General features: G+C 42.8%; 1 protein-coding gene across 4 annotated transcripts in view; it reads left to right on the plus strand.

Annotated features, from left to right (window-relative positions):
- SIK2 (salt inducible kinase 2) overlaps nucleotides 1-26,415 on the plus strand; it is a 119,113-nt gene that overhangs the window by 87,217 nt on the left and 5,481 nt on the right. For 3 of the 4 annotated variants that reach the window (XM_040482945.1, XM_040482948.1, XM_040482949.1), the window contains 5 exons: nucleotides 7,850-7,974; nucleotides 8,421-8,544; nucleotides 9,903-10,123; nucleotides 11,859-12,011; nucleotides 18,928-19,092. In XM_040482945.1, coding sequence (XP_040338879.1) covers nucleotides 7,850-7,974; nucleotides 8,421-8,544; nucleotides 9,903-10,123; nucleotides 11,859-12,011; nucleotides 18,928-19,092 — 788 coding nt within the window. The remainder of the gene's footprint in view (nucleotides 1-7,849; nucleotides 7,975-8,420; nucleotides 8,545-9,902; nucleotides 10,124-11,858; nucleotides 12,012-18,927; nucleotides 19,093-26,415) is intronic. The other variant, XM_040482947.1, reaches the window with a different exon arrangement.

Genomic DNA, 26,415 nt, shown 5'->3' on the forward strand with positions numbered 1-26,415 from the left:
GTCAGCTTCATCCCTACCCCCGTCCCACCTTTCATTTGTCAGCTTTCATTTTCTCATAATTGTCTTCTTTGCTCCTATCGTCATAATTACAAAAGAGGTGTATCTCTCCAGCGAGACGGGGTATCTGAATTCTACTGGTAATTTTAGAAACAAGGATAAAATTAACCCTAAAGCCATCTGCTACTCTGTAGGAGAATTTTTTTAATTATAAATTAGACATTATAACACACTGCTGGGGATTAAAAATTGCCTTGGTTGTGTTGATTCCTAGAATTCATTTACTTTTTCTTAGCTTGAAGACTGGTTTTAAATGTTTTGTTTTTTCCCTTTTCAGAAAAAAATTAATTTACCTAATGACTTCTGTTTAGTCTTTGTGTCATTTACATAAAAATCCTGAAAGTATTCAATAATTATAATTATTTTGCAACAATAAACAGTGACAGACTGTTTCACATTTTCTATATCTATTTCACAACCTTCATTTTATTCTGTTTCCTGGCTGCTTGAAGAGTGGTCTGGGGACCAGCAGCATGAGCATCACTTTGGAGCTTGTTGGAAATGCAGAATATCAAGCCCAGCCCTAGACCTGCTAAATCAGCACCTGCCCCTCAGCACGTTGTCCAGGTGGCTCGTATGCCTGCTGATGTTCGATCTGTTTCACGGCAGCAATCAACAGAATTCTCTTGTGCTTGGTTCCGGTCAGACGGCAATTATCAGGATCAGCTTATTTATTCTGTGCAAGGCCTTGTTATTCCTAAAACACTGGCCCTCTGATAATGATATTTGGGCACAGATAACTTATTTAATTTAGTGATGACAGTAATAATAATTGGCATTTGTTGTCAGTAAGATAACAGGTCAATCACTTTGAAAGTATAAAGCAGACACTCATAGCAGTTCTAGTACAGTTTTCAAATATATCCATGGTCTGTTACTGGTTACTTAGATAAGAGGTTGTTAGAGCACTCCACTTTTGAGGCCAAGTTCATTTCCATGAGAGTCCGTCAACAGTAATTGCGTCTGTTCTGTGGTTAAACAGTCTACTCCAAAACCTCTCTTCTGTAGACATTTCAGGCCTCACAGAAACCAGGTGAGAGAATATGGGTATACTGGGAAATATCAAAACCATTGTTAAGAGTAAAACCCCTGGAGATCATGGATCTGGGATCTGGGCACATATCATCTCACATGAAAGGGCAAGAGGTCTCTTCAACACATTGTGCATTCTTAAAAAGAACACGGGTTCCTGGGGTGCCTGGGTGGCTCAGTCGGTTGAGCGTCCAACTTCAGCTCAGGTCATGGTCTCGCAGTTCATGGGTTCAAGCCCCACATTGGGCTCTCTGCTGTCAGCGAGGAGCCTGCTTTGGATCCTCTGTCCCCTTCTCTCACTACCCCTCCCCTGCTTATGCGCTCTCACGCTCGCTCTCTCTCTCTCTTTCAAAAATAAGCATTAGATAATCTTAAAGAGTATGGATTCCTAAAATGAATGTAAGTATATATTTCTGACATTTACTTTGTAAACATCTTAATTATTTCCATTTCCTCATTAAGGATGCTGTTGACATATCAGGTAATATTATAGAGAAGAGAAAGCCCTCAGTTGTCAATTCTGTTGGCAGAGGGATCATTTAGGAAATCTCTCATCTCTACTAATATAAAGGACTTCTCACAGCCTTACCTCCCATTGTGTGTTGGATTAAACTTCCCTGACTAGCAAAATTCTTGGAACATCTGTGATTTAGTTTAAAAGAACACCTGGCTTGCAGTTTAAAAAAACCTGTATTTGAATACTGGCTAAGCCAGTCATAGCGACAGGTACTTGGGCAAGTCTCCTAACCACTTGGAGCTTCAATTTCCTTGTTGGTAAGGCAAGGACAGTCACATTTCATAGAACTGTCATCACAATTAAATGAAATAACATGTTACAAAAATACCAAGTGTGTAATGCCTAATCCAGTGTACGTTTGACATAAATGTTTTTTGGATTTGATGATAACTCCTAGACCGTGTTGAAGGACTAGTTGTCATTTGTTTCTAAAACTTCTAATGATTTCGTACTGAACTTTCTTAAAATTAAGAAGCTAAGAGATTCTTTGAGAAAGATGGGGTTTTTTTTTTTTCCTACTATGTTCAAGAAATGTTGAAAATCATGATTGATCTGACAAATTCAAGGTGTGTCATGAGGGAGTGTTCAGTTACTCCCTACACAAGACAGATTGCTGCAGAGGAAAGAAAGTTTTTATATCTTCAAAATTTTCTAAGAGTCGGTCAATCATGTATGAATAAAAGTATTATCAAAATAACACTAGACTGAACCATGGATTGCAGTGAGAAGTATTGGTGTCAATTCGTGAGTTGTTGGGTTTTTTTTTTTTTTTAAATACATATACATATAGAAAGGAACAAGAATAGATATGAGGGGTATTCATGGCTTTTAGCATTCATACATACACTTCCTAACTCTCTGTGCTGACACGGACTAGAAGCAAGTGACATCCCAGCTACAGTGAGTACATGTAGGTCCTAGTCTTGGTTTATTATTTTTTTTAAGTTTTATTGATTGATTTTAAGAGCGAGAGAGAGGGTGTCCAAGCAGGGAAGGGACGGAGAGAGAACTCCAAGCAGGCTCCGCACTGTCAGTGCAGAAGCTGATGTGGGGCTCGAACCCACAAACCGAACAGTGAGATCGTGACCTGAGCCAATATGAAGAGTCATAGGCTCATCCGACTGAGCTACCCAGGCACCCACGTCTTGCTTTCTAGATACCATTCCTCTATCAAAGTAACCAGAGCTCCTTAGAAAAGTGGTTGATTCCAGAGTGGAGGCAGGGAAAATACAAAAGAAGCCTGAAACATCCTTTGGTGCCAGAGATAAGGAAATACTTGAAATAAAATGACATTTTAAAAAGATGGGGACGTGTTGAAAGGATATAGAAACCAACCTGAATTAATTTCTCATGGCCAAAGCGAGAACTATTTGAGCATCAAAATAAATAACAAGAGTATTATAACACACATACAAAAAATAAATGTTCATGATAAATACAATGATACTATAAATAATAAATGATTTAATGAATAAATAAAAGGGGAAGAAGGGACAACTCCTCCTTAAAGAAGAATTGTAATTAGTAAGTGTAGAAGAAATGAGGCAAATGAAAACTCACCATTAGAACATTACAGTAGTCATTGCTGCAGTGAAGATCTACCAGGAGGGGCACCTGCGTGGCTCAGTTAAGCTCAGTTTATTAATTATAGTGGAGCAAATAGTAACTTTATAACAGGGAAACCCAACAGAAAGCACCCTAAGAGATCAAGGTTAATAATCCCACCACTAATTAGACGTGCTACCATGCATCCCCTGATCCGATGCACTGAGAAGAGCACTCTACCTCTTGAAGTTCTGCCCCAAAATCCATAATCCGAACCCAGTCATGAGAAAACCCCAGGCAAACCAGACTGAGGGACAGTCTATAAAATATGTGACCTGTACTGTATTGTTGCATCTTTTCTGAAAATCTAAAATTAGAATTGAAAGTTAAATAATATCAATGTGAATCCAGCATTCCACGGCCTAAGTTCTGTGGTGGAGAAACAGGAGTCAGAATGTCTGAAGGAGGGACCCCTGGGTGGCTCAGTTGGTTGAGCGTCCGACTTCGGCTCAGGTCATGATCTCACAGCTTGTGAGTTCAAGCCCCGTGTCAGGCTCTGCATTGACAACTCAGAGCCTGGAGCCTGCTTCGGATTCTGTGCCTCCCTCTCTCTCTGCCCCAACCCACTCACATTCTGTCTCTGTCTCTCTCAAAAATAAATAAACATTTAAAAAAAATTTTTTTAATTAAAAAAAAAACAACTGAAGGACATAGCAGCCATCATTGTTGGTACTAACCTGCAGATCAGAGGTAGAGAGTACACAAAACTAGACAGGTGTTTCCATTCCAGCCAGAGCCACCCCGGATCTGGAGGTAGCATAAAGAGAAGAATGCCCAAGTTACTGTTTTCACAATGGTTTCCAAAAGTCTGACGATAATGTGGGATCTTTTATTATTCTCTGTTGTCAGGAGTCTCTCTTCAGTGTTTGCACAGCAGTTGACATATAGGCACTCAAATGTTGAATGAAGGAATGAATTTGGTTACTGTGATGAAACACTGACCCATTCCATTTGAATAAAAGGCAATAAGCAAATCCTGCACAGCCGTGCCATTTTCGTATCTCATCGATGGTTCTCACTCACCCCTTGTTGCACTTAGATGCATTTAGGCAGAAAGCTGCAGACTGAATGAAGCAAATTAGTCAGGTTCCTGTGAAGAAGTAAAAAGACTTTTATTTTTAAGTGCCTTTCTATTGCCACTTCTTAAACCTGACAATTATTACCCTACTCAAAAATAGCTACATATCACAGTGCCAGGGAGGGACATAAAGGTGGTGGTTAACAGCAAGGGCTCTGTAGTCAGACTTCGTTTCTATTACAGTTTTTCAACGTAAACGCAAGGTAGTTGACTTTCTACCCTCACTTTCTCCTAAAATACGGATGTCTCATAAGATTATTAAGAGGAAACCATCTTCAGGGTGCCTGGGTGGCTCAGTCGGTTGAGCGTCCGACTTTGGCTCAGGTCATGATCTCACGGTTCATGGGTTCAAGCCTCACATTGGACTCTGTGCTGATAGCTCAGAGCCTAGAGCCTCCTTCGGATTCAGTGTCTCCCTCTCTCTCTCTGCCCGTCACCTCCTCATGCTCTGTTTCTGTCTCTCAAAAATAAATAAAAATGTTAAAAAAGAAAAAAGAAGAAGAAACCATTTTCTGCAGCGCCTTGATGGCCCAGTCAGTTAAGCGTCTGACTCTTGGGTTAAGTAATTTGCCCAACGTCACACAACTCAGTGGACAACCCAGGATTTGATTTGAATCTTCCTGATTCCATAGTCTTTCTCAACCCATACCTCAGATGATTGCAGAAACCATGTTTAAGTGTTTTGACAAGGTTATAGAAGATATCTGCATATGTGCTACGATAATAGCTTTAGTGAACCTGATTGTCTTTAAGCATTGCTTTTAATGTTGCCCCAGGCTCAAGTTTCTATTTTCCTCATTCTATTTTCCTACAGGAAATTGAAGTAAACATCTCTTTAGTGCAACTCTCCTTATAAGTTAACAGACACTTTCTTTGTCCTGAATGTGTAAAGCTGTGGTTGAGCCTGGGCTGCCATAGGCACAGTGATGCTTTCCCAGCTCTGGCTCTCGCCTTGCCTATGAAATGTACCAGTGAGAGAGCCTAGGCAGTAAGGAGGCCAGGCCACCAGGCCCCGTCACTCCTCTGAGAGGACACAATCCACCAGGGCCCAGGGAACATCAGATTGAAGTTCTATAGTGACTCTTCGAGATGTTAAAACTTCACAATGCTATTCAAAGGGTATCCTCAACTCACATGAGCCTAAAATTCCTCCTGTGATTAAAGTTTAAAGTACAACAGTTATTGGACCTATTTCAGGATCTCCAGACACACATCCTGGAGCTTCTTGGGCTTTAATACGTGAGTGAAGTTAACGTTTTCCTCTTTAAATGTTACTGGAATTTCTAGTCCTTGACTCATTTGAGAGTATAGCTTTTCTGGAAACTTAGAAACCTACATCAATAAGGACATACGGGTTATGATGTGGTATGAGTAGTTAGTCATAGAGGTGGAGTTGAGAAGGTAAGACCTCTCTGACGGTCCTTTGGGAAAGCAGAGTGTAGGACTGAACTGTGGTCCCATGATGAAGGGAGAGGTTCGCCCTGCCTGGTTTGTACTCTTGGATACCAGTGTTCCACCAGGTCTGGATGGTGCCTGAGGCTCTTCCCCACGTGCACCCTCACTTGTCTTTGGAACCCTCAGAGTCCTCTCCACTGCCCTGTCCTTCCTGTATATCTTCTCAGAACCTTTGTTTCTGAAAGGCGGTAGTTCGTAATGATGGCTTCACGAAAAGAGAAGGGAGCTGACCTTTGACATCTCCCATGCTCTAGGCCCTTTACGTGTTTCATCTCATTTAATCCTCACAGCATCCTGTCTGGGTAGGTAGATTATCACTACATTTATAGATGAAGAAATTTAAGTTCAGGGAAGTTGAGTCATCTACCAAAGGGGCTTGAAGCTAGAAAAGCAGGAAAACCGGAAATCTGCTCTCATTCTCCTTAACTGGAGAGATTGTGCTCTGCTGTGAAGCTGTGGTGTTGGGGGTTGTGACTGTTGTTGACTGTCACTACTGCTTGCCACGAGTTTGTATGTCAGTGAGCCAAAAGAACACTTCGCCTGCAGTTACTCACATATGCCGTGGTCTCCAAGTGTGAACAGTGCGAGTTGATGTTAAGTCACCGGATCCTCACAAAAACCTGCCAACTACAGATGTTTATTATTTCAACTTTGCAGATGGGGAAACCAAGGCTCACAGAGATTGATACAGAGTCACACAGCCAGTGAGTCTGGAACTGGAGATTTGATCCAGTACTCATGGGGACACCTTTTAAAAAAAATTTTTTTTTCAACGTTTATTTATTTTTGGGACAGAGAGAGACAGAGCATGAACGGGGGAGGGGCAGAGAGAGAGGGAGACACAGAATCGGAAACAGGCTCCAGGCTCTGAGCCATCAGCCCAGAGCCCGACGCGGGGCTCCAACTGCCGGACCGCGAGATCATGACCTGGCTGAAGTCGGACGCTTAACCGACTGTGCCACCCAGGCGTCATGGGGACACCTTTTAAAGCTCACTATCCCTGCAGCACCCTACACCAGCCAGGAGTAGAGCCAGTTTCTGTCACTCAGGCAGTGTTCTCTGGTCAGGAGTCTTACAACATAAGACAGTATTCCTGTAACTTACAAAATAACAGGAATTTGTTTCCGCAGTAAGAACACAAGATACGTGAAGGCTTAGCAAAAGGGCACAAGCTTGCATTTATACCGAAACTCACTGAAATTGGTCTTTTCGTGCATATTGAAGGCATCTGAGTAGTGTTGCCAGAGTGCCTGCTGTGTAACAAAGCTATAGATTCAGTATGACTAAAGTTATTTAAGGGAAGGCCATTCACTGTTTTGAGGTATAATGCCGCTCATTCTGTAAATGAGTAAGTGATAGGTGTCTTGTGGCTGGCTGGGCCAGAGAGCCATCACATGATAATGAGCTATTCAGATGCACATCTGCTTAAATCAGAATGTATGGGCCAACTCTTAAAGAATTGTGACCTGAGAAACACGGGACTCAGTTGCCTTAAGAGGTTCCAGATCTTGCTACCTTGGGTAACGGAGGAGCCGTTGTGTTTAGGTAAAGATCTTAAATTTTTACTCATTTGTTTCTTTCCTTAAAGACTATAAAAGATAAAGAGCTCATGGGGCGTCTGGCTGGCTCGAGGTTGAGCATGTGACTCTTGATCTCGGGGTCATGAGTTCAAGCCCCATGCTGAGCATAGAACTTACTGAAAAAAACTTTAACTTAAAAAAAAAAAAAGGAGATAAAGAGTTCTTAATCATGGAGTAATTGAAATTCTAAGATTTTCTAATTCAAGTTGGTTGTCCACACCAATGGATTTTCTTTCGGCCTTAAAAATACATGACCTAAAGTCTTTTTCCAGCCTCTCACTCATTGTCTTGGAGAAAAAAACTTGATAGATTTATACATTTGTTCATTCCACAAATATTCATTGAATACTTGATATTTGCTGGTCACTGTGCTCCGTGCTGAGGACTCATCACAAGATCAGTGCTGTTCCTCACAGAGCGAATAGTAGTACTATCGTTGATACAGCATATTGTAAAATTTGTTACAAGAAACTCAGTATAGTTTGAGAACACAGATGAAAGTAACATTTATTTCCATCCCAATAGATTTCGGTTTTGGAAATTTCTTTAAAAGTGGTGAACTGCTGGCAACATGGTGTGGCAGCCCTCCTTATGCGGCCCCTGAAGTCTTTGAAGGGCAGCAGTATGAAGGACCACAGCTGGATATCTGGGTACTTGTTTGCTTTGCCGTGTTCAGTGCATCTATGACAATGACCCTTGGTACTTAGGCCCATCGCCGAAGCTCTTGGTACCTAACACATAGGCCGTAGTTCATACTTTTCCCACCCACTGGACTGTAATTCGAGCATTTTGAATTTGATTCTAGGAAAGAATTTCTAGGGGCAGATGTTATTACTTTAATATCAGCAATAATTTTAAGTAGTAATCAAAAGAAATTAAATTCAGATCTTTGAGTATTTGTTTTAGGATATTTTATTGCAGTAGTCTGAGTTTTCGGTTTTTCCTTTTTTTCCTTCTTTTCAAGTTCTGAGACAGTAGTAAATCCAAACAGGAATTTTTCAGCCCAAATGATCTTAAGGGCCCCGGGGATGTTGAGGAAAACAAAGAGTGTTTAAAGTTCTCAGAGGAAAAGTGACTGCGCTGTCTTCTTTCCTAGAGCATGGGAGTGGTTCTTTACGTCCTTGTCTGTGGAGCTCTGCCTTTTGATGGACCAACTCTTCCAATTTTGAGGCAGAGAGTTTTAGAAGGAAGATTCCGGATTCCCTATTTCATGTCTGAAGGTAACAAACTTGTTCCTCTTAGAAGTGTGCTCTCCAAACTTTGTGCTCTGAGTGAAATGCCTGGGAAAGGCTTCCCTTGTTCTAAGAGTTTGGTGCCATACAAAGTGACTGAGTCACTTCAGAAGCCATAGAAATAAGCTGCCCCCTCCATGTAGGTGAGCGAGGCTCCAGCCTTCCTACTTGTGACTGAAAACGGAAAGTTTTCCAGGTTAAGAACAGCACGTCTTCGCATGTGCTCTGGGTCTATAAATGTCCCAGGTTTATTTTAGACTCAGAGAAGTACTTTGTAGACAGAGTCACAACTATTTCACTCTGAGTATGAAGTACATTTTCCCGTATCTTTCGGTGAAAAGTTGAAAAATTGAGTTTTTTAATTGAATTAAAAACTGGCAAAGCTCTCGAATTGAGAGGAGGTGCCCTGACCCCTCCCCGTCTTGGGCTGGCAGGTTGCATGCAGCCGACTGGGTTGTTGCCGCAGTTCCATTTACTCCATAGCTTTGGGTGACCATCCTGAACTCGGTCACTCCTAGTGATGGTAGAAGCGAAGCTCCGATACTTAAGAGCACAGACCTTGGAGCCAGACTGCCTGGTTTTAATCCCGAGTCCACCACGTACTGGCGGTCTGACATCAACAAGTGATGTCACCTGTCTGTGCTTCCTCGGTCCTTAAAATGGAAATAACAGTGGCTCCTTGTAAGAGCCTTGTGAAGATTAATTGAATTAATCTCTGTAAAGCACCTTGCGGGGTGTCTGGCGCCTAGTGAAGGGTATAAGGCCGGTCACGTGGGCTGGTAGAGAGCATGGTGTCGGCTCTGAGAGTTAGCTGCTGCCTGAGTCACAGCAGTGCACTTTCTGAAATGTAATCACAGGTAAATAACGCTTCACGTGCGTTTCTCTCAGCTACACCGACGGGGAGAGGAGATCAACAGTCCGCCAGAGAGCTCTCGCCTCACTCACTTACCCTTAATGTATCAGCCTCAGAAGGGGCTCAGGATCCATTTATGTGCTCGTTCTAGGAAGAAGCTTGTTTTTGTCCTCAGCAGAATCTAAGTCCATCTCTAGGTCTTTTCAGTTGAGAAATACGATGGAAGGGTTCGTTTAGCACAGAATCGGACAGCCCTACACCCTCCTGTTTTTCTTAAGTATTCATTCACGTGATGGTTACTTTTGTGTCAACACTCACCACATGAACCTGACAAATACAACTGGCTTTCATGTATTCATTTGAACTTCTGCTTTCCAGTGGGCACTGTGGAGGATACAGAGATTAATGCTGTTGTACAAAGTCACATGACTGAAGCCAATACCCTGAAGTACAAGATGATTTACGTGACTTTTGTAACATTGTGTTTCCATAGATTGTGAGCACCTTATTCGAAGGATGTTGGTCCTAGACCCGTCCAAACGGCTAACCATAGCTCAAATCAAGGAGCATAAATGGATGCTTGTAGAAGTTCCTGTTCAGAGACCTGTTCTCTATCCACAAGGGCAAGAAAATGAGCCATCCATTGGGGAATTTAATGAGCAGGTTCTACGATTGATGCACAGCCTTGGAATAGATCAGCAGAAAACCATTGAGGTAAAGTGATGAGAGATTTGACTGAAGATATTTTAGGATTCTTCTGTGCTCAGTAACGTGAAAGCTTGTGCCCACACCCACCATCCTGGTGTTTGAGCATGACCATTCCCATCACCTCGGCGTGTCCAGCTTTCCCTGAGGATTATAATCAGGCTGTTTCATGTTTGCTTCTTTATTCAATATATAAATTCTTCCCTTTGCCCCATCTGACAAAAAATCAAGAGGTAGTTTATGTAGGTTTGAAAAAAGACAAAGATGGGAACTTAACAAAGTAGAAAATTTCTTGTAAGATGAAGGGTAGAGTTTTATCCAAGTCATAAGCTACTTTATATGGAGAATAAATATACATACAGATAGGGAACAAGGCTGAGGGCTGAACAGGAAACCACAAGAGTAGGCATCAGGTTCAGGATTTAGGTTGTGAACTGGAGAAACTGAGAAGGCAAAAACAGGTGGATTCCAGAATTGGAAGTTCTTTGGGTCATAGAACCGAGAGAGTCGTGAATCTTGGAAGTTCCTCATCCCTTTGATTTCTGCCCTTTAGTAGGTAGCGTATCCATAGGGAAATACATTTTTATTACCTGCACGACAGGAAAAAACAGTGCTTTTATGGAGGAAGCACAGCAAGAAAGAACACAAAATGCTTCTTACGAATATCAAGTGCTCCAAACCGTGCTGCCATTAAGCAAAACCAGACTGGCTTTCCTGCCTGGCTCATCATGTGCTCAGCGATGTGTTTGTGTCCTTGTCCATGAGGTAGATTTCGAATGGCAGCTATAAGTGCAGTCCCACAGGCCTGTGATTTTTGTCAGGGGTGCTCTGCGTCTGAGGTGCCCTGCACAGCGCTCGCTCTGGCTGTCGGGCGGGGTGAGAAGCAGGGGAGCTGTTGTTCCTCCATCCGTTAGTGTCCTGGGGAAGCTGGCTGGCGAGGGGTGTGAAAAATTGGGAAGCAACTTTATTTTCAAGCTTTCAAGAGGGTGGAACTGCAAAAACAAGGGGAAAAAATTACCCAACAACTGAGACACAGTGTCTCTCAATCTCCCATCCAAATGTTACTCTCCAGCCCAAAATAATCACCAGGAATTTCCCCAAAGACTTTAATCATTCGCTTCAGAGTTTGCAATAGTTTGGACTTGTGTTGAAGTTAAGGAATTAGAGCCTCTGAGCTCAGGTTGCTAACTGACTTTACACCATAGTTACAGCTAGGAGACGGAACCGCACAACCCCATTGCAGACTTCCTACGTGAGAAAGTGGTGGTATTTTTTTCTGAATGCAGAGAAATAAATGGAGCCTGTGAATGTAGAAGGGCGAGTCACTTAAAAGTATCACCCTTTATGTAATCAATATGAGAAACTCTCTTTCATTTTAATTTTTTTTTAATTTTTATTTATTTCTGAGAGAGAAAGAGAAAGAGAGTATGAGCAGGGGAGGGGCAGAGAGAGAGGGAGACACAGAATCCGAAGCAGGCTCCAGGCTCTGAGCTATCAGCACAGATCCCAACATGGGGCTGGAACCCACAAACTGCGAGATCATGACCTGAGCCAAAGTCGGACGCTTAACCAACTGAGCCACCCAGGCACCCCTCATTTTAAATTCTGGAACAGCTTTTATTTTGAGACACACTGTTCATTGTGTTTAAGAACACATGGTTTCTTCCCTCCTTTTTCAGAAAGATGTAGATCATTGGATTGGTTTTCATGCTTCTTTGACTTCAGCACTTGCTTTCTCTTTCAGTCTTTACAGAACAAGAGCTATAACCACTTTGCTGCCATTTATTACTTGTTGGTGGAGCGTCTGAAATCACACAGGAGCAGCTTTCCTGTGGAGCAGAGACTGGATGCCCGCCAGCGTCGGCCCAGTACCGTGGCTGAACAAACAGTTGCCAAGGTAACACCATATTAGCCAGTGGTCTCATCTCTCAGGTGCCTATTCATATATTTGACACATTTTTCATCTTGTAGTACAACAAAGGGTTAGGATTTATCCTCTCCCCTGTTTTTCTGTAAAGTTTCTGCCTGTCATTATTAGACTCTCAAATGTTTTAACATCTTCCTATTTCTTTTTTTTTTTTTATTTTTTTTTCCACGTTTATTTATTTTTGGGACAGAGAGAGACAGAGCATGAACGGGGGAGGGGCAGAGAGAGAGGGAGACACAGAATCGGAAACAGGCTCCAGGCTCCTAGCCATCAGCCCAGAGCCTGACGCGGGGCTCGAACTCCCGGACCGCGAGATCGTGACCTGGCTGAAGTCGGACTCTTAACCGACTGCGCCACCCAGGCGCCCCTAACATCTTCCTATTTCTAAGGATTAATTTTATTTCAGTTGTTTTAAAAGACTTCTCATTTTTTTAATCACTGACTTATTGTGAGAATTAATGTAATGGGCCTATATAGTTGATTCCATGTGACAGATCTTTATTGCAGATTCACTGCGTGCAGGCTCCTGTTATTAGGTACGATAGGGGATAGGATGTACGAAACCCAGGCATGGCCTCAGAGACCTTAGAGTATAAAAGCAAAGTAAGACAACATCATAAATAACCGTCATTCGAAACAGAGATAAATGCAGGACGAGAACTAAGGGCAGAGGAGAAAGTGACACTTCTGAATGGAAAGGCTTCATGGGAGAGACAGCATTTTGACGGATCTGTGATCCTCGGGGATGTGGAGGTGGGGGCAGGGGCGGTAGTGATAGTGGGAGGCCTGGTATGGAAGCCGCAGAAGCAGCTCGAGCACAAGTACTCAAGTGTGCAAGGGCAGGGTAGGCTCCGAGTAGCCCACCGGAACCGAAGCATACCAGGGAAATGAAAAAGTTGGAGCTGTGCTGTGAAGGGCTTCCAGTGCAAAGGTAAAGAGTTTACTTACAGTTCAGGAAATTAGGAGGAACGGTGGGAGACTTCAGCAGGAAAGTGATAAAATCATATCCCGGCTTTAATCTATTAATCGGTGACATCATTGGGAAGGAAAGATTGGAGAGGGAAGAGAAGAACTTTGGAGAGAGCAGTTGGGAGACGAGTAGTAAATACCGCAGGTTGACCTAAGACCTGCCGGTGGGGGCACTGGACGCCCTCGGCTGTGGTTTGCAGAGGCACCGTAACACGGTGGTTAAAGCAGTCGTTATGGAGCAAGCCCAGACTGGGCCACCTCCTGCTACCTGACCTTCAGAAGGTTACTCAAGGTCTTTCTGTGCCTGAGTTTCCAAATCTATAAAACGGAGTAACCATAGAATGTTCTGATGTCTAAATTAGTTGATAATTGTGCAACACTTAGAGCGTGTTCCGTAAATGTTTATTTTATAAAGTAATAACTGTTAGGGAGGAAGGAACAGCCGTGACTTGGAAATGATCCCTCTCTTAAGCCCGAGGCTGGGAGAGTCAGGGGTGGCACGGACTCCGGACTCCATTGCTTGAGAGGAAGAAGATCTGGATCCCAGGGTAGAGGCCGAGGCTAAAGGGAGCTGGGAAATCAGCCACATAGAGGCTGAGGAGAGGAATGGTTCATTCAGATGATCTACCAGGATTCCCGTTGGCTTCTGTGAGTGCCTGCTTTGTTCAGAGGACAAGTAGGAGCAGAAGTTCTGGCCATATATTTCTTGTTTGCCAGTGTAACAAAGTTTGCGGAATTTAGTACAATTTTGCATTGGCTTCTACAGAACATGTGAGGCGGGAGGACCTAACAAAACTAAGATCATCTTGATCTTAGTAGGCAAATGGTATATACACTGTTATACATACTTTAGTGAATATTGATACTAATGTCACGTATGGACAGAGGTCCAAATATTGGGTCAGATTCTCCCTGAGCGCTTGGAATCCTTCAAAGTTCCAGAGTTGAATGGTATTGCTTTCAAGACAGGAGGGGGATACAAGGAAAATTCCTAAGCTGGGGGAGTAACAGTGAGGTGTAGTGGTAACCCCTCCCCTCTGGGAAATGCTGACAGGGAGCAGGGTAGGAAGCAGGAAAGCCCTCCCCCCCCCCCAAAGCTGTGGCAGGCTTTCCCTCCCAGGTCTCTTCATTCTTGCTCACAGTACACAGGCCAGGGGATGGGGTTATGTAAATGATTGACCCTGAGCATGTGCGTATTACTGCACATGATCACCTTTCTTACTGAAGCTTAAAGAAGATTCCCTGGGAGAGCTCAAGTTATGTCTGATTTGGCTGAGAGTTCGATCTATAACGTAGCTTCTTATGTTAGATAATTTTTTTATTACCAAGCACCACATGAGTTACTTTCATTTTAAGCACTGACCCAAATTGTCATAGAAAGCTACTTACTGAGACTTAAAAATGTATCTAATTGAAGTAGAAGTCTTCAGTGTTCATTCAGTAGGCTTGTCCAGAGTGCCTTCTGGATGCTAAGCAGCAGGCACTGGGCTCAAGAAGATGCTCCCTTCCCTAGGAGATTTCACATTCTCATGGTTAGTTGAACTTGTTAAAAAAAAAAAAAATAGATTTCCCTGGGCTCAAAGTTTTAGTAGAGGCTTCTCCCTTTAATTCTTTGTTGTATTGTTTTAAAGAAGTGGCAAATCAGGGCACCTGGGTGGCTCAGGTGATTAAGCATCCAACTTGAGCTCAGGTCATGATCTCAAAGCTCATGAGTTCGAGCCCCACTTTGGGCTCTGTGCTGACAGCTGGAGCCTGCTTCAGATTCTGTGTCTCCCTCTCTCTCTGTTCCTCCCCCACTCTTGTCTCTCTCTCTCTCAAAATTTAACATTAAAAAAAAATTCTTTTTAAAATAAAGAAGTGAGAAATCCGTTGTAGTTGGTGAAACGATAAGAAATTAAGGAAACAACATGATCCCATGCAGAGATTGCACGAGCCCTGGAATCACACAGACCTTGGGTTCCATATCCTGCAGTGCCCTGAAATATAAACTGGAAATAGCAGCACCTACTTCATAAGTTTGCTACAAAGGTACAATTAGTTAACTTCTACCTGCAGCTCAGTTCAGCAGATAGAGTACTTCTTCTGTACCAGGAAACAGTCTCTGCCCGTAAAGAATTAATGGTATAGGGATAAAGTACCCATTATTACTACTTGGGAAACAGTGAGATTCCTATGTTATAATGATTTAGAGTACTTATATTTGCCTTATACTCTGCAAGAGATGTTAACATCTAGTTGATGACAGGCAACAATTTGGAGACAATACGTGTCCTGCCTTTCTCTCACGAGTCCTAACTACTAGTCCTTTGCTCCAGGTTTCCATCAACTGTAAGTAGACGAGAATGAAACACTCATCCTAGTACTCCTCTGCTTACTGAGTAGAGGCTGCCCTCCACAACTGGATGGAAAGGCATCCTGTAGTTGGCCAGGGCCACCGTAACAAAGTACCATAGGCTGAGGGGCTTAAACAGTAAAAATGTATTTTCTCACAGTGCTGGAGGCCACAAGTCCAAGGTCAAGGTGCCATCAGGGTTGATTTCTGATGAGAACTCTCAGCCGCTTTCTCTGTGTGCCCTCCCTCACACAGCTTATGTTCTGCATATGCAGAGAGAGAGAGATCCCTGGTGTCTCCTCCTCATCTTAGAGGGACAGGAGTCCTTTCGGATTCAGAGCCCACCCTTAGGACCTCATGTAACTTTAATTACCCCCTGAAAGGCTCTCTGTCCAAATGCAGTTGTGTTGGGGGTTAGGGCTTTAACATATGGATTGGGGAGGGGGAGGGGGGAACTGGAGGTGTGGGAGTGTGGACAGGACACACAGTCTGTCCATAACTGGCACATTCCTCTTGGAGCAGTAAAGATTTTCCCATAGGAGAAAACATGATTTTCATTTTAATGGTCCTAAAAGAGCACAAAATCATGAGAATCAAGACCATAAACATAAGGTCTAAAAAGTCATTACAGTTAGTTGGACATGATCATTGTCTGTTGCCACTCTTGGAGAAACTGGTAACGTCTGCCTCCCTGGGACATTAGTCATCCATCTATTTATTATAATGACACATTCTTTAGTCTACAGTGCCGAGCATGCCATTTGAATAGTTACACCCTACCTTGTTCCAGAAAGATCTATTTAATCCCCTCAATGATTGCAAGAATCCTAAAAAGTAGGCCGCTAAAACCTACCATCCTATTTCCTGTGATTGGTAGTCACACAAAAATGTGTTTTTTGTCCGTCCACACCAAGTCCACAGTAGGCTGCTGTAATCCAGGTTGGACGTGAAAGTTGTCCAGGAAAATGTGTTACACTTGGTCTGGCGCAGCATGATCCTGCCATTTAAAAAGTCACAGCTCCTAAGAGGCGGTGACTGAGAAGGAACAGCACATCCTGGTTATCGTGTTAGTACCCATTTCCAGCACCATATCATTTAGGTAATGCTTTGCCCTAATAGCTTAGACTACTTTCATACGCGAGGAGCAACCTAAGAAATTTGGGAAATAGAAATTAACGTTCAGCTTTAGCCTTCGATCGAAAAAATGATGAGTAGAGTAAGAAGAGTGCATGAAATATTTTTATTAGGAAGTATACATTTTATATTGTGACATGGGGCCGAAAAAAAAAATGATTTAAAATGACTAATCTTTGAAAGGGAAAAAAACTTGTTTAGCCTCAAGAGTGGCCTGGGATATAAGCATGAGGACTGATGACATTAGAAAAGCTGTTCTCTTTACCATGCTCAGGACAGTTTACAATGTTTTTTGTTTGTTTTTTGGGTTTTTTTTTTTTCTCTTTTTACCAACACTTTGCTATTGCTATTGCTATTTTTTTTTAATGTTTATTTTTTGGGATAGAGACAAGGTGCAAGTGAGAGAGAGGCAGAGACAGAGGGAGACACAGAATCCAAAACAAGCTCCAGGCTCTGAGCTGTCAGCACAGAGCCCGACGTGGGGATTGAACCCACAAGCTGTGAGATCATGACCTGAGCTGAAGTCGGACACTTAACTGACTGAGCCACCCAGGCGTCCCTGCTATTGTTGCTATTTTATTCTTTGTCTCTTGCAGCATATCTAATGATGTTAATGTTGGAACGAACCAAATGTAAAGCATATTCTAAATATGTTCAAAGTATATTAAATATAAGGTGTATTTCGTCAAAAACCATCAACCTAAAATTTTAACGGAGAAACATTAAATAATATTTGAGAACAAAACGGTATTTATTTGCAGGCTAATTGTTGTATTAGATTCTTGTAACCATTTTACAAATTTAGAAGGAAGGAGGGGCGCCTGGGTGGCTCATTCGGTTAAGAGTCTGACTTTGGCTCGGGTCATGATCTCACAGTTCGTGGGTTTGAGCCCCATGGCAGGCTCTGAGCTATCATTTATGAACTATCAGCTCAGAGCCTGGAGCCTGCTACAGATACTGTGTCTCCCTCCTCTCTGCCCCTCCCCTGCCTGTGCTTTCTCTCTCTCTCTCTCTCAAGAATAAATAAGCATTTAAAAAGGAAAAAAAAAAAAAAACTTTCAAAGGAGAAAGGCAGAATTGACATTACTGACTGAAAGACCTTACATGTTACCTTTTACACTCCTGATGTCACTGTGAAATAGCAATTGTGCCCTCTTATACAGGTGAAGGAAATAGGATTCAGAGAGGTTAGGTAACCTGATAATGTTCACACAGTTAGTGAGGAATGGAGCAAGGAATCAAACCCAGGCCTCTGGAAGAGAGAAGCTAAAATTACACCATGTTGTTCCTTTTTATTTGTTTGAAGTTAAAACTCATCACCCTAAGTCCCTTCAAGTGTGTAGCAGAGAAAAGGGTTGTTCCTCTGCCTTTTGGACACTAATGTGATGATTGTTTCCTTAACCGTTTGGCAGTGTCTGTTACATTCAAAAGTCTTCAAATAAATTATTCTGCCAATTTTAAAGAGATGGGAGGGTAGGATTATCCAGTAGTTTCATCTTTAAAATCAATTCGTGCCAATTATCATAAAGAAAGATTCTCTGGGGGCGCCTGGGTTCTCTGGGGGCTCAGTCGGTTCAGAGTCCAACTGTTGATTTCACCTCAGGGTCATGGGATAGAAAGCCCCGTGTCGGGCTCCGTGCTGAGTGTGGAATTTGCCTAAGATTATGTGTGTGTGTCTCTCTCTCTCTAAAATAAAGTAAATAAATAAATAAAAGAAGAAGCAAGATTCTCTGTTGTATGACGTTCTGAAAGAAGAGTTCATCATGCTTGTTTACTTGGAGTTCTTAACAGAGGAGACATGAAAATGGGCTTAAAGCCGTCCAGAGCTTTCTATAGTAGGTTGACTTTCGGAAGATAAGCTGCTCGGCAAGAAGCATCTCTCCTTCCACTGGGCCAACAGGCTGTGTTCAGGCCGCGCATCTCCTTGGAAGGAGGACACTCCTGTCACCACCAAGTAGCTGCCACTTCTCTTTTCTTCCTCCGCACGCATACCCTTGTCAGGAAATACATAACCATCTCACCCCACCAGCGTGTGTGGGTGTGCGGGTGTGCAGGTGTGTGGGTGTGTACCTACCCCTGGTTCGGTTTTGAGCTCCTAGACACAGGGGCTTCTCTCTTTATAATTTTTGCATAGTGATGCATTGAGGACATAGACCGCCTATGTTTGCTGAGTTAAGAAACAGAGCATTCTTAGCTTCTGTACAGAGACCAGCTTCCTTGTCATCTGTGTGATAGGCACCTCCCTGTGGAACAGGAATGAAATGTGTAGAACAATTCCCTGAGACTGCTTCAAATCAGTACCTGTACCACGTACACGTTTCATCAAATTTTTTCTGGGGTTCCAACTACTTATTCTTTCGTTGTACCAGGAAGAGTTATCTTATTCCAAGAATCTTGTATATTTGTCTGGAAAGTATTAATGTTCCCAAACTGCTCTTGCCATATTTTCAGGCCCAAACTGTGGGGCTCCCGGTGACCGTGCACTCCCCAAACGTGCGGCTGATGCGGTCTGCCCTCCTCCCTCCCGCATCCAACGTGGAGGCCTTTCCATTCCCAGCGTCCAGCTGTCAGGCAGAAGCAGCCTTTATGGAAGAAGAATGTGTTGACACACCAAAGGTACGAACGTGTTTGAGAGACTCTGAGCTCGCACTTGGACCGGGACTTCAGTTTCATCCCCGAGTGTTGTACTTTGGCGACCTTTGTCGTTTCCTCAAGTCACTCAGGAGTGTTGTTTTTTTGCAGAAATGGGAGAAAAATATCTAGGCCGAACTTGGCTCTCGTTGAGGTCTTACTGTTACGGCTGTTGCGTAACTTGTCAGACCTTATATGTACTTTCCAAAATCCTTCTTTCTCTTTCCTTAAGCAGTCCCTTCCCTCTTCAGGTTTCTAGATCCCTCATAGGTATGGGATTTTTTTTTTTTTTTTTTTACAAATTGTAATTCTGAAAACAGAAATATAATTACTGTGTTGAGCTTCCATCTGTGTTATTATTACCTCTTTTCTGCTGCATGCGCTGTAGCTGCAAAATAATGGGCCACCTTTTTTGGACCAGCATTTTCTTTGTCTTGTTTGAATATGTTTAAATGAGGTATGTTTATCCTTGTGTGCTGAATGAAGTTGGCTTTTAATATATAGAAGATGACAGCTTCTGTCATCTGATGGATGCTTATTTAACTTTTTTTTTTTCTAAGTTTATTTATTCTAAGAGAGAGAGAACACAGCAGGGGCAGAGAGGGAGAGGAGAGAGAGAATCCCAAGCAGCCTCTACACTGTCAGTGCAGAGCCCAGTGTGGGGCTTGAACTCATTAACCACAAGATCATGACCTGAGCCAAAACCAAGAATCAGAGGCTTAACCAACTGAGCCACCCAGGCGCCCCTTATTTCACTTCTAATACGTGTTTTATATACTGAGCATCAAGTGATGCCCAGAGGATCGTATTAATGGGCAGATCTTGGAACATAGGTGTTGGAGTATGTTCTAAGTAGACTCGGTATTTTCCTAGCCGTGTGAACTTAGGCAGGGTGACTAACTTCTTTGAACCTCTGTTCTTCATAAAATGAGAACACCAATTCTTGTGAGACTCTTGTGAGGATTAATTGAGATAATGTGTATGAGATTGTGAGCATACTGTAAATACTCGATATTATTTGTTTCCTATCTTTTAAGCCTCTTGAGTTAATGAAAAGATAACTCACATGAATTCTGCCTCCATGTTCATAGTCTAGCAGAAGAGACACGATGCATAGCTAAAGACAAGGTACCAGGTGCCGAATACATCGATAAAATGTAATTGTTCCCTTAGATACCTAAATCAAAATGCCGCACAACTGGAAAAAGTTAGGGGGGGTTGCTTTTAGCTAGTTTGACCAGGACAGTCCAGGTTAACTGTCAGAGCTGGGAATTGAGGGATGGGATGGAATAGGGGTGGATGGCATCTGGGTGGAGGGAAGAGTCTGAGCAAGCAAATGTCAGGAAAGCTTAGGTGCATAAAAGAGCAGTAGCTCAGTGTGTGTGTGAGGAAAAGCACATGTGAAGGGGAGTTGTATGAAATAAGGACCAGTAGCTTAGCTTTAAATGTCAAGCCCAAGAATGTAGGCTTTTTCTCTAGGCCAAATCCATATTGTGCTTCAGAAATCATCCTGGAAGGTACATAGCCTGCATTTGATGGGGACACAGTGGAAGCTTAGAGCAGGTGTCCAGAGAGGACATGTTGAAGGCCAGGACTGTTAGCGCTCAAGGAACTATAGAAGAGGGGATGGTATGAATGAGATTGTGCAGCTAAAATTGATAGAGTCTTATGGTCCAGGAAAAAGATGTCCAGACTCATAACAGTATTTTGAGCCTAGGTGATTAGGAGGGTAAGTGCCATTTTCAGAAACCAGGATCTCTGGAGGTAGAGCCGATTCAGAAGTTAGATCACGTGTCTAAGCTAAACCATAGACAAGGCAGCTTGAGGCGAGGCTGCGCGAGCAGGTGTTAGCTGCTGACTGTGAGTTACAGTCCCTGTCTCTGAGGACGAGGCCATTTCATGCGGACAGTCTATTTTCTCCGCCGGTGATTGCCTAGAATGTCCAATAACCTCATCAGCTTCTGTGTTCTCACCTAGAAATTTAGCCATAAATTGGGACCACATAATTCACTTATTTGTAAGATCTAATTCCCTTGAAAAAATTAAAATGCAGCCTGCTAAAAGCTTATCTGTGAGGGCATCAGGCCTGAAACACAGATTGGGCACTGTCTGCTGTGGTATATAGGGCAAGCTATTTTTAAAGCTTGTGATTGTTCCCGTAACTAGGAAACAGACAGGAAATGAATGATTTTGTGAAAGATAAAGACAGTAGCTAGATGGTGTATTTGCATTTGTAGGAAGAGCAGTGCTACCCTGGCACTTAGCCAGGCCAGAGACATCCCCTGGTCTTCTTTGTGGACCATTTCGTTTATGTCAGCAAAAACGCTTGTGCCCTCTTCCCTCCCTAGGACCTCTTTTTTGGTGGCCCATCAGTAAGCGCACACACACAAAGCTGTCAGAGCTGTGGCTCCTTTGTGGTTCCTGTTACTTCCTACTCATTCACTGGGCCACCCGTTTTTTGTCTTCTAAAAGATGCTTCATAAATGCATGTATTGTTCATTCATTTCTGCTCGCAGTTGCTGGCAGATACTGTCCATCACAGAGATTTCACCTCTCCCTTTCTCCCAGAAGTCTTTAAAAATGTCAGTAAAATCCCTTAGGGAGTCTGCACTGAAACATTGGTTTGGGGCTCCTGCAAAAAACACCCCCTTTTTGAGACAGTCACCCAACTCCAAGCAGTAGCTGAGAGCCCCAGATGACACAGAGACCATCGAGGGGCAGGTGCACAAACCTTGTGGGGCCATCTTTCTCTTTTAAGGGTTTCTTTGAAAAGAATCCATTTCTTTCCAGTTTTATTGGGAACTAATAGGCCTGCATCACTGCGTAAGCTTAAGGTGTATACACGATGGTTGATTTACATGTGTTGGTAAACGATCGCCGCAGTAGGGTCAGCTGACATCCCTCTTCTCATACAGATGCAACAAAAAGAAAAGAAAAAATAGAAAAAACTCTCCTTTTCATGAGAACTCTTAGGATTTATACTCTCTTAAAACTTTCCTGTCTATCCTACAGCAGTATTAGCTGTGGCCATTGTGCTGTGCACCACACCTCTGCTACTTACCTTACAGCTGCAAGTTTGTGCCTTTTGACCCGCCTCCTCCAAGCCCCCCTCCCCCCTCCGCCTCTGGTAACCACGAGTCTTATCTCTGTTTCTGTGAGTACGGTTTTGTTCTTTTGGTTTTTTTCAGTTCCACATCTAAGTGAGATCATATAGCATTGTCTTGCTCTGACTTATTTCACCTACTATAATGCCTTCAAGGTCCATCCATAGTGTTAAGTGGTAGGGTCTCATTGGTTTTTCATGGCTGAATAATACTTCATTATTATTATTAGGGGTACATAGATACATACGTATATGACTTCTTTGTTCATCCATTGATGAACACTTAGGTTGTTGCCAATCTTGGCTTTGGTGAATGGTGGTTCTGTGAACGCAGGAGTGCAAATACCTTTCTGAGTTAGTGTTTTCATTTCCTTTCTCTATGGGAATAATGAGTTTTACACACACACACACACACACACACACACACGTGCGTGCATTTTAGTCACTTTTAACATTGTATTAGACATTATAATAAAAGGATTTCCCAGGCTCCGTCATAACTGGGTAGCCACACTTGGAAAATGCAAGTGTCCCAGGTCTGTTTACTCTGTTGAGGTCTGAAAAGGACATGCCTCTAAGGCTCTGTAAGACGATCACCTTTTAAGTTCTGAACTTGAACTTTTGATTTATAAGTGAAAAAATAAAACCAGTCAGAATCATACATGGAAAATTCACAGAGGGATAAAGAAAAAAATTATTCATGATCCCACTACCCAAAGATAGGCATATTCTAGCATCTTCTCTAAGAGTGGATCACAGATGGGCGGATGGGTGAGTGGAGGGTGTCTTAGTAGGTAGACTTAAAACAAAATTATATTGTTATATGTAATTTTGTATCTTGTTTTTACATAATATAACATCATGAACATTTTTCCCATATCATGCAATCTGAAAACATAACACTGGCCTAATATACTGTATTAGATGTACCCTTATTTACTATTTTTGGACATCAGGTACTTTCATTTGTTTTGTATCCTCAAATGTGCTTCAGGTGAATATCCTTGTGTCTAAATCTTTGACTATACCTCTGATTATTTCCTTAGGATAAGTTTCTAGAACGGGTTATCCAGTTCTTTCTTCCTCACTTGGTTATTTGTTTAATTTGCTTCAAGATGGTAAAAAATATTTTCAAAGAAAATGGTACAGTTCTGTTCTCATGCTTTTAAAATTTTTATTGTTATAAAGTATTCTCTTTTGGTCGGGAAATCATAACAACAGATAGAATATTTTAGTTCATCCCCCCCCCCCCCAAACAGCCGTCTTACACATGAGAAAAATTGAGCTTTACAGAAGTTAAACAACATGCCGATAAGTGACAGAGCTGGTTTGAGCCTGCACCTCAGTACGCGCCCAGCTGTCCTGGCACTGATGATGCACGTGAGACAAGACACACTGTCAGCCTCCAGGTCCACTGGCTACTATTGTGCACTGGTCTCTTGTCTGCCCAGGCCATCATAACAAAATACCCCAGGCCGGGGGTGCTTAGACAACAGAAATATATTTTCACACAGTTCTGGAGGCTGGAAGTTGAAGACCAAGGTTCTGACCAATTTTATTTCCAGTCTCTTACAGAAGACCACCTTCTCTCTCTGTCCTCCCATGGCCAGTCCTCTGTGCTCACGTGGGGGGAGAGAGAGTGTGCAAGCAAGAGCTCGCACATGGGAGCTTTCTGGTATCTTTCCTCATAAGGATGCTAATGCCACCAGGTCAGGGCCCCACCCTTAGGACCGCCCTAGAGACTACACCTGCAGATACCACCTCAGTGGAGGTCAGGGCTTCCATATGTGAATCTTGCCCACAGGTATGGGGTGGGGGGCAGTTGAGACACAAACATTCAGTACACAACAGTCTACCGGTCTTTTGTGCTAGAATCGGGTGTTACCAGTTAGTGGTAGAGTTTCTGAGAGTTTGACTCCTACATGAGTACTGCCTGTTGCAGTGTGGTCTCTCACTAGATGTGATCCGTTGTGCTTTAAGGAAAGACAAAAACAGTGTATTGGAAAATGTCCATTTCACTCATGTATTTCGGAGTCCTAAAGTTTTCCGTTAGCCTAGATTATTTCCTAGTGCGAAAAATCTTACTTCTAATAGCTTAGGTCACCTAGGTAGATCAGCCCACTATTTCAGTCACAAGGTCCTAGGGCTGAATTTGTTGTATCAGACCCCTGGTAAATTGGCAGGCAAGGATGGTGTGATTATCACCCGTTTCAGGAAATGAACTTCTAGCTGAAGGTGTTTCACACCTAGGAACTATGTATGAGTGCCCTCCCCCCTCTCCTGACAGTGCTTTCTGATTGGTCATCATCAAACAGCATCTGAAAAATCAGAACCAGGCCATTATTTTCCAGGATGAAATTGAATTAAGAAATGTTGTTAAATGAAAGATATCATTCCTGTTGTAGTCTAGGTAAGGAGATAATTTATAAGCAGACAATTTAAGAAAAGAACATAAATTTAGGGGAACTGCAAGGTCTTTTGAGTGCTCCTGAAAAGATGACTTTTCTCTCTTAAGGAAAAAAACCAACCTGGTTGCAAGGCTATACTGCAAGAAAGATCTGATAAAATTTTGACAGGTTTCTGTAAGTGTAAAGATGCTCAGTAGATATTTACTTAATAAGTCTTTTCTCTGTTGCTTTCTTCATTTCTAAATCATCCTTGGCTATTTTTAGAAAACTATATTCGTAGATAGTTAAGGAACGTCGAGGTATGAGTGTAAGTTCCCAAAGAGCCATTCTTTCCTACAAGGAAACTCCTGAGTGTGTCAAAAAAAAAGGGGGAACACTTACCTAGGGAAGGGCCAAAGGGAGCTTAAAGAGTCACTGGCCAGATGTCAGAGTTTTTTGTTTGCTGGTGCCTTGTGGAGAAGATTGGTCTTAGTGTAGGAAGAATGCATCTACCACTCTTCCTTTTAAATGACCACTTGTCGCTTTAAAACCCTGTCATGCATTAGCCGCCTTGTCCAAGTAACGGCTATGGCCCCAGAGCAGTTTTTGTGGAATAACTGTCCCCTCCCCCAAGCAAACAAAGATCTGAGTCACCCACAGTCTCCCTCTCCAAATAAAGGGCCTTGCAGTGGCTTCAGATTGGTTGCCATAAGAGGAAAGTTTTTCCTGTGTCTGGCACTGGGATGTCCCACGTCACCTCTCACATACATGAGCTGCTCGGGCTTCCAAAGGAAACAATAGCTCTGCCCAGTGTGTTCCAGGTGCAGGCAGCGCTTAGAACTCAGCGGCTTGTGACCGGCTGTTCCTGAGCAGCTATTCAGAGGGGAAAACGGATTGATTTCCACAGGGGAGTAGTTACAGTAATGAAGTAAATAATTGCCTCCTCACTGGGACTTTTACCGCCCGGAAAGCTGGCAACCCCAAGTCCCCTCTGTCTGCTGGTTCCGCCTGCCCTCGGTGGTTTGCCGGGCTGCCGAGGAGGGCCGAGTTCTCGCTCGCTCCAGGGCTGTGCCGAGCTCACCCCCGTGGGGTACAAGCTCTAGATGCTGTGTGCATTGCTGGAGGAGAGAGAATTCGCTGCCCTGGTGCTCATTAACCTCTGCTGGAATTTCGGGGCTCTGAGTCATTTGTTATTCTATAAGGGAAGACTTGGGCTGTTTGCCATTGCACTTTTTTTTCTTGATCCTTTTTGTGGTATCAGTCTGTCTTTAAAGAATTCTTTTTTCCACTCCCCAGGCACAGAGAACCAGTTAAAGACTAAATCAAATGGGCAGGTACTTAAATTATGAACATAAAAGTATATCTAGAACCTTCCAGAATTTTTTGTGGTTGACAATTAAAAGAATGGCAATGACTACTCTTTTTTTCTTAGCTATGAGCCATGCAGGTTTCTTGTTTTTTATCTCTTCCTCCTCCTCATCGTTTCCCTTATTTAAAAAAAAACAATAATAACTGGTAGGCCTCAAGCTAATAGACCCGTGCTCATCTGGAAGCCACTAAAAAAACTGTTGATTGTAATAATGATGACTAACAGAAACCTGGGGGGTAGTGCCGGTTCAGGCCATAAAGGGCTTCTGTCTCTGAGCTCTGCAGCTGACTTGCCCTAACTCCTCACGTACATGTTGTCATGAGCAGCAGATCTGTGCATTTTTAATATTTTACTTAATTTCTAGTGCCCCAAGTCTTACCATTTTTTTCCTGTGTGGTTCGTTGGGTTTTTTTTGTTTTGTTTTTTTGTCTTTTTGTTTTTGACGTCTC

Source organism: Herpailurus yagouaroundi, unplaced genomic scaffold, assembly GCF_014898765.1.
Source record: "Herpailurus yagouaroundi ecotype Mexico unplaced genomic scaffold, PumYag 161, whole genome shotgun sequence".
NCBI classification, from domain to species: Eukaryota; Metazoa; Chordata; class Mammalia; order Carnivora; family Felidae; genus Herpailurus; species Herpailurus yagouaroundi.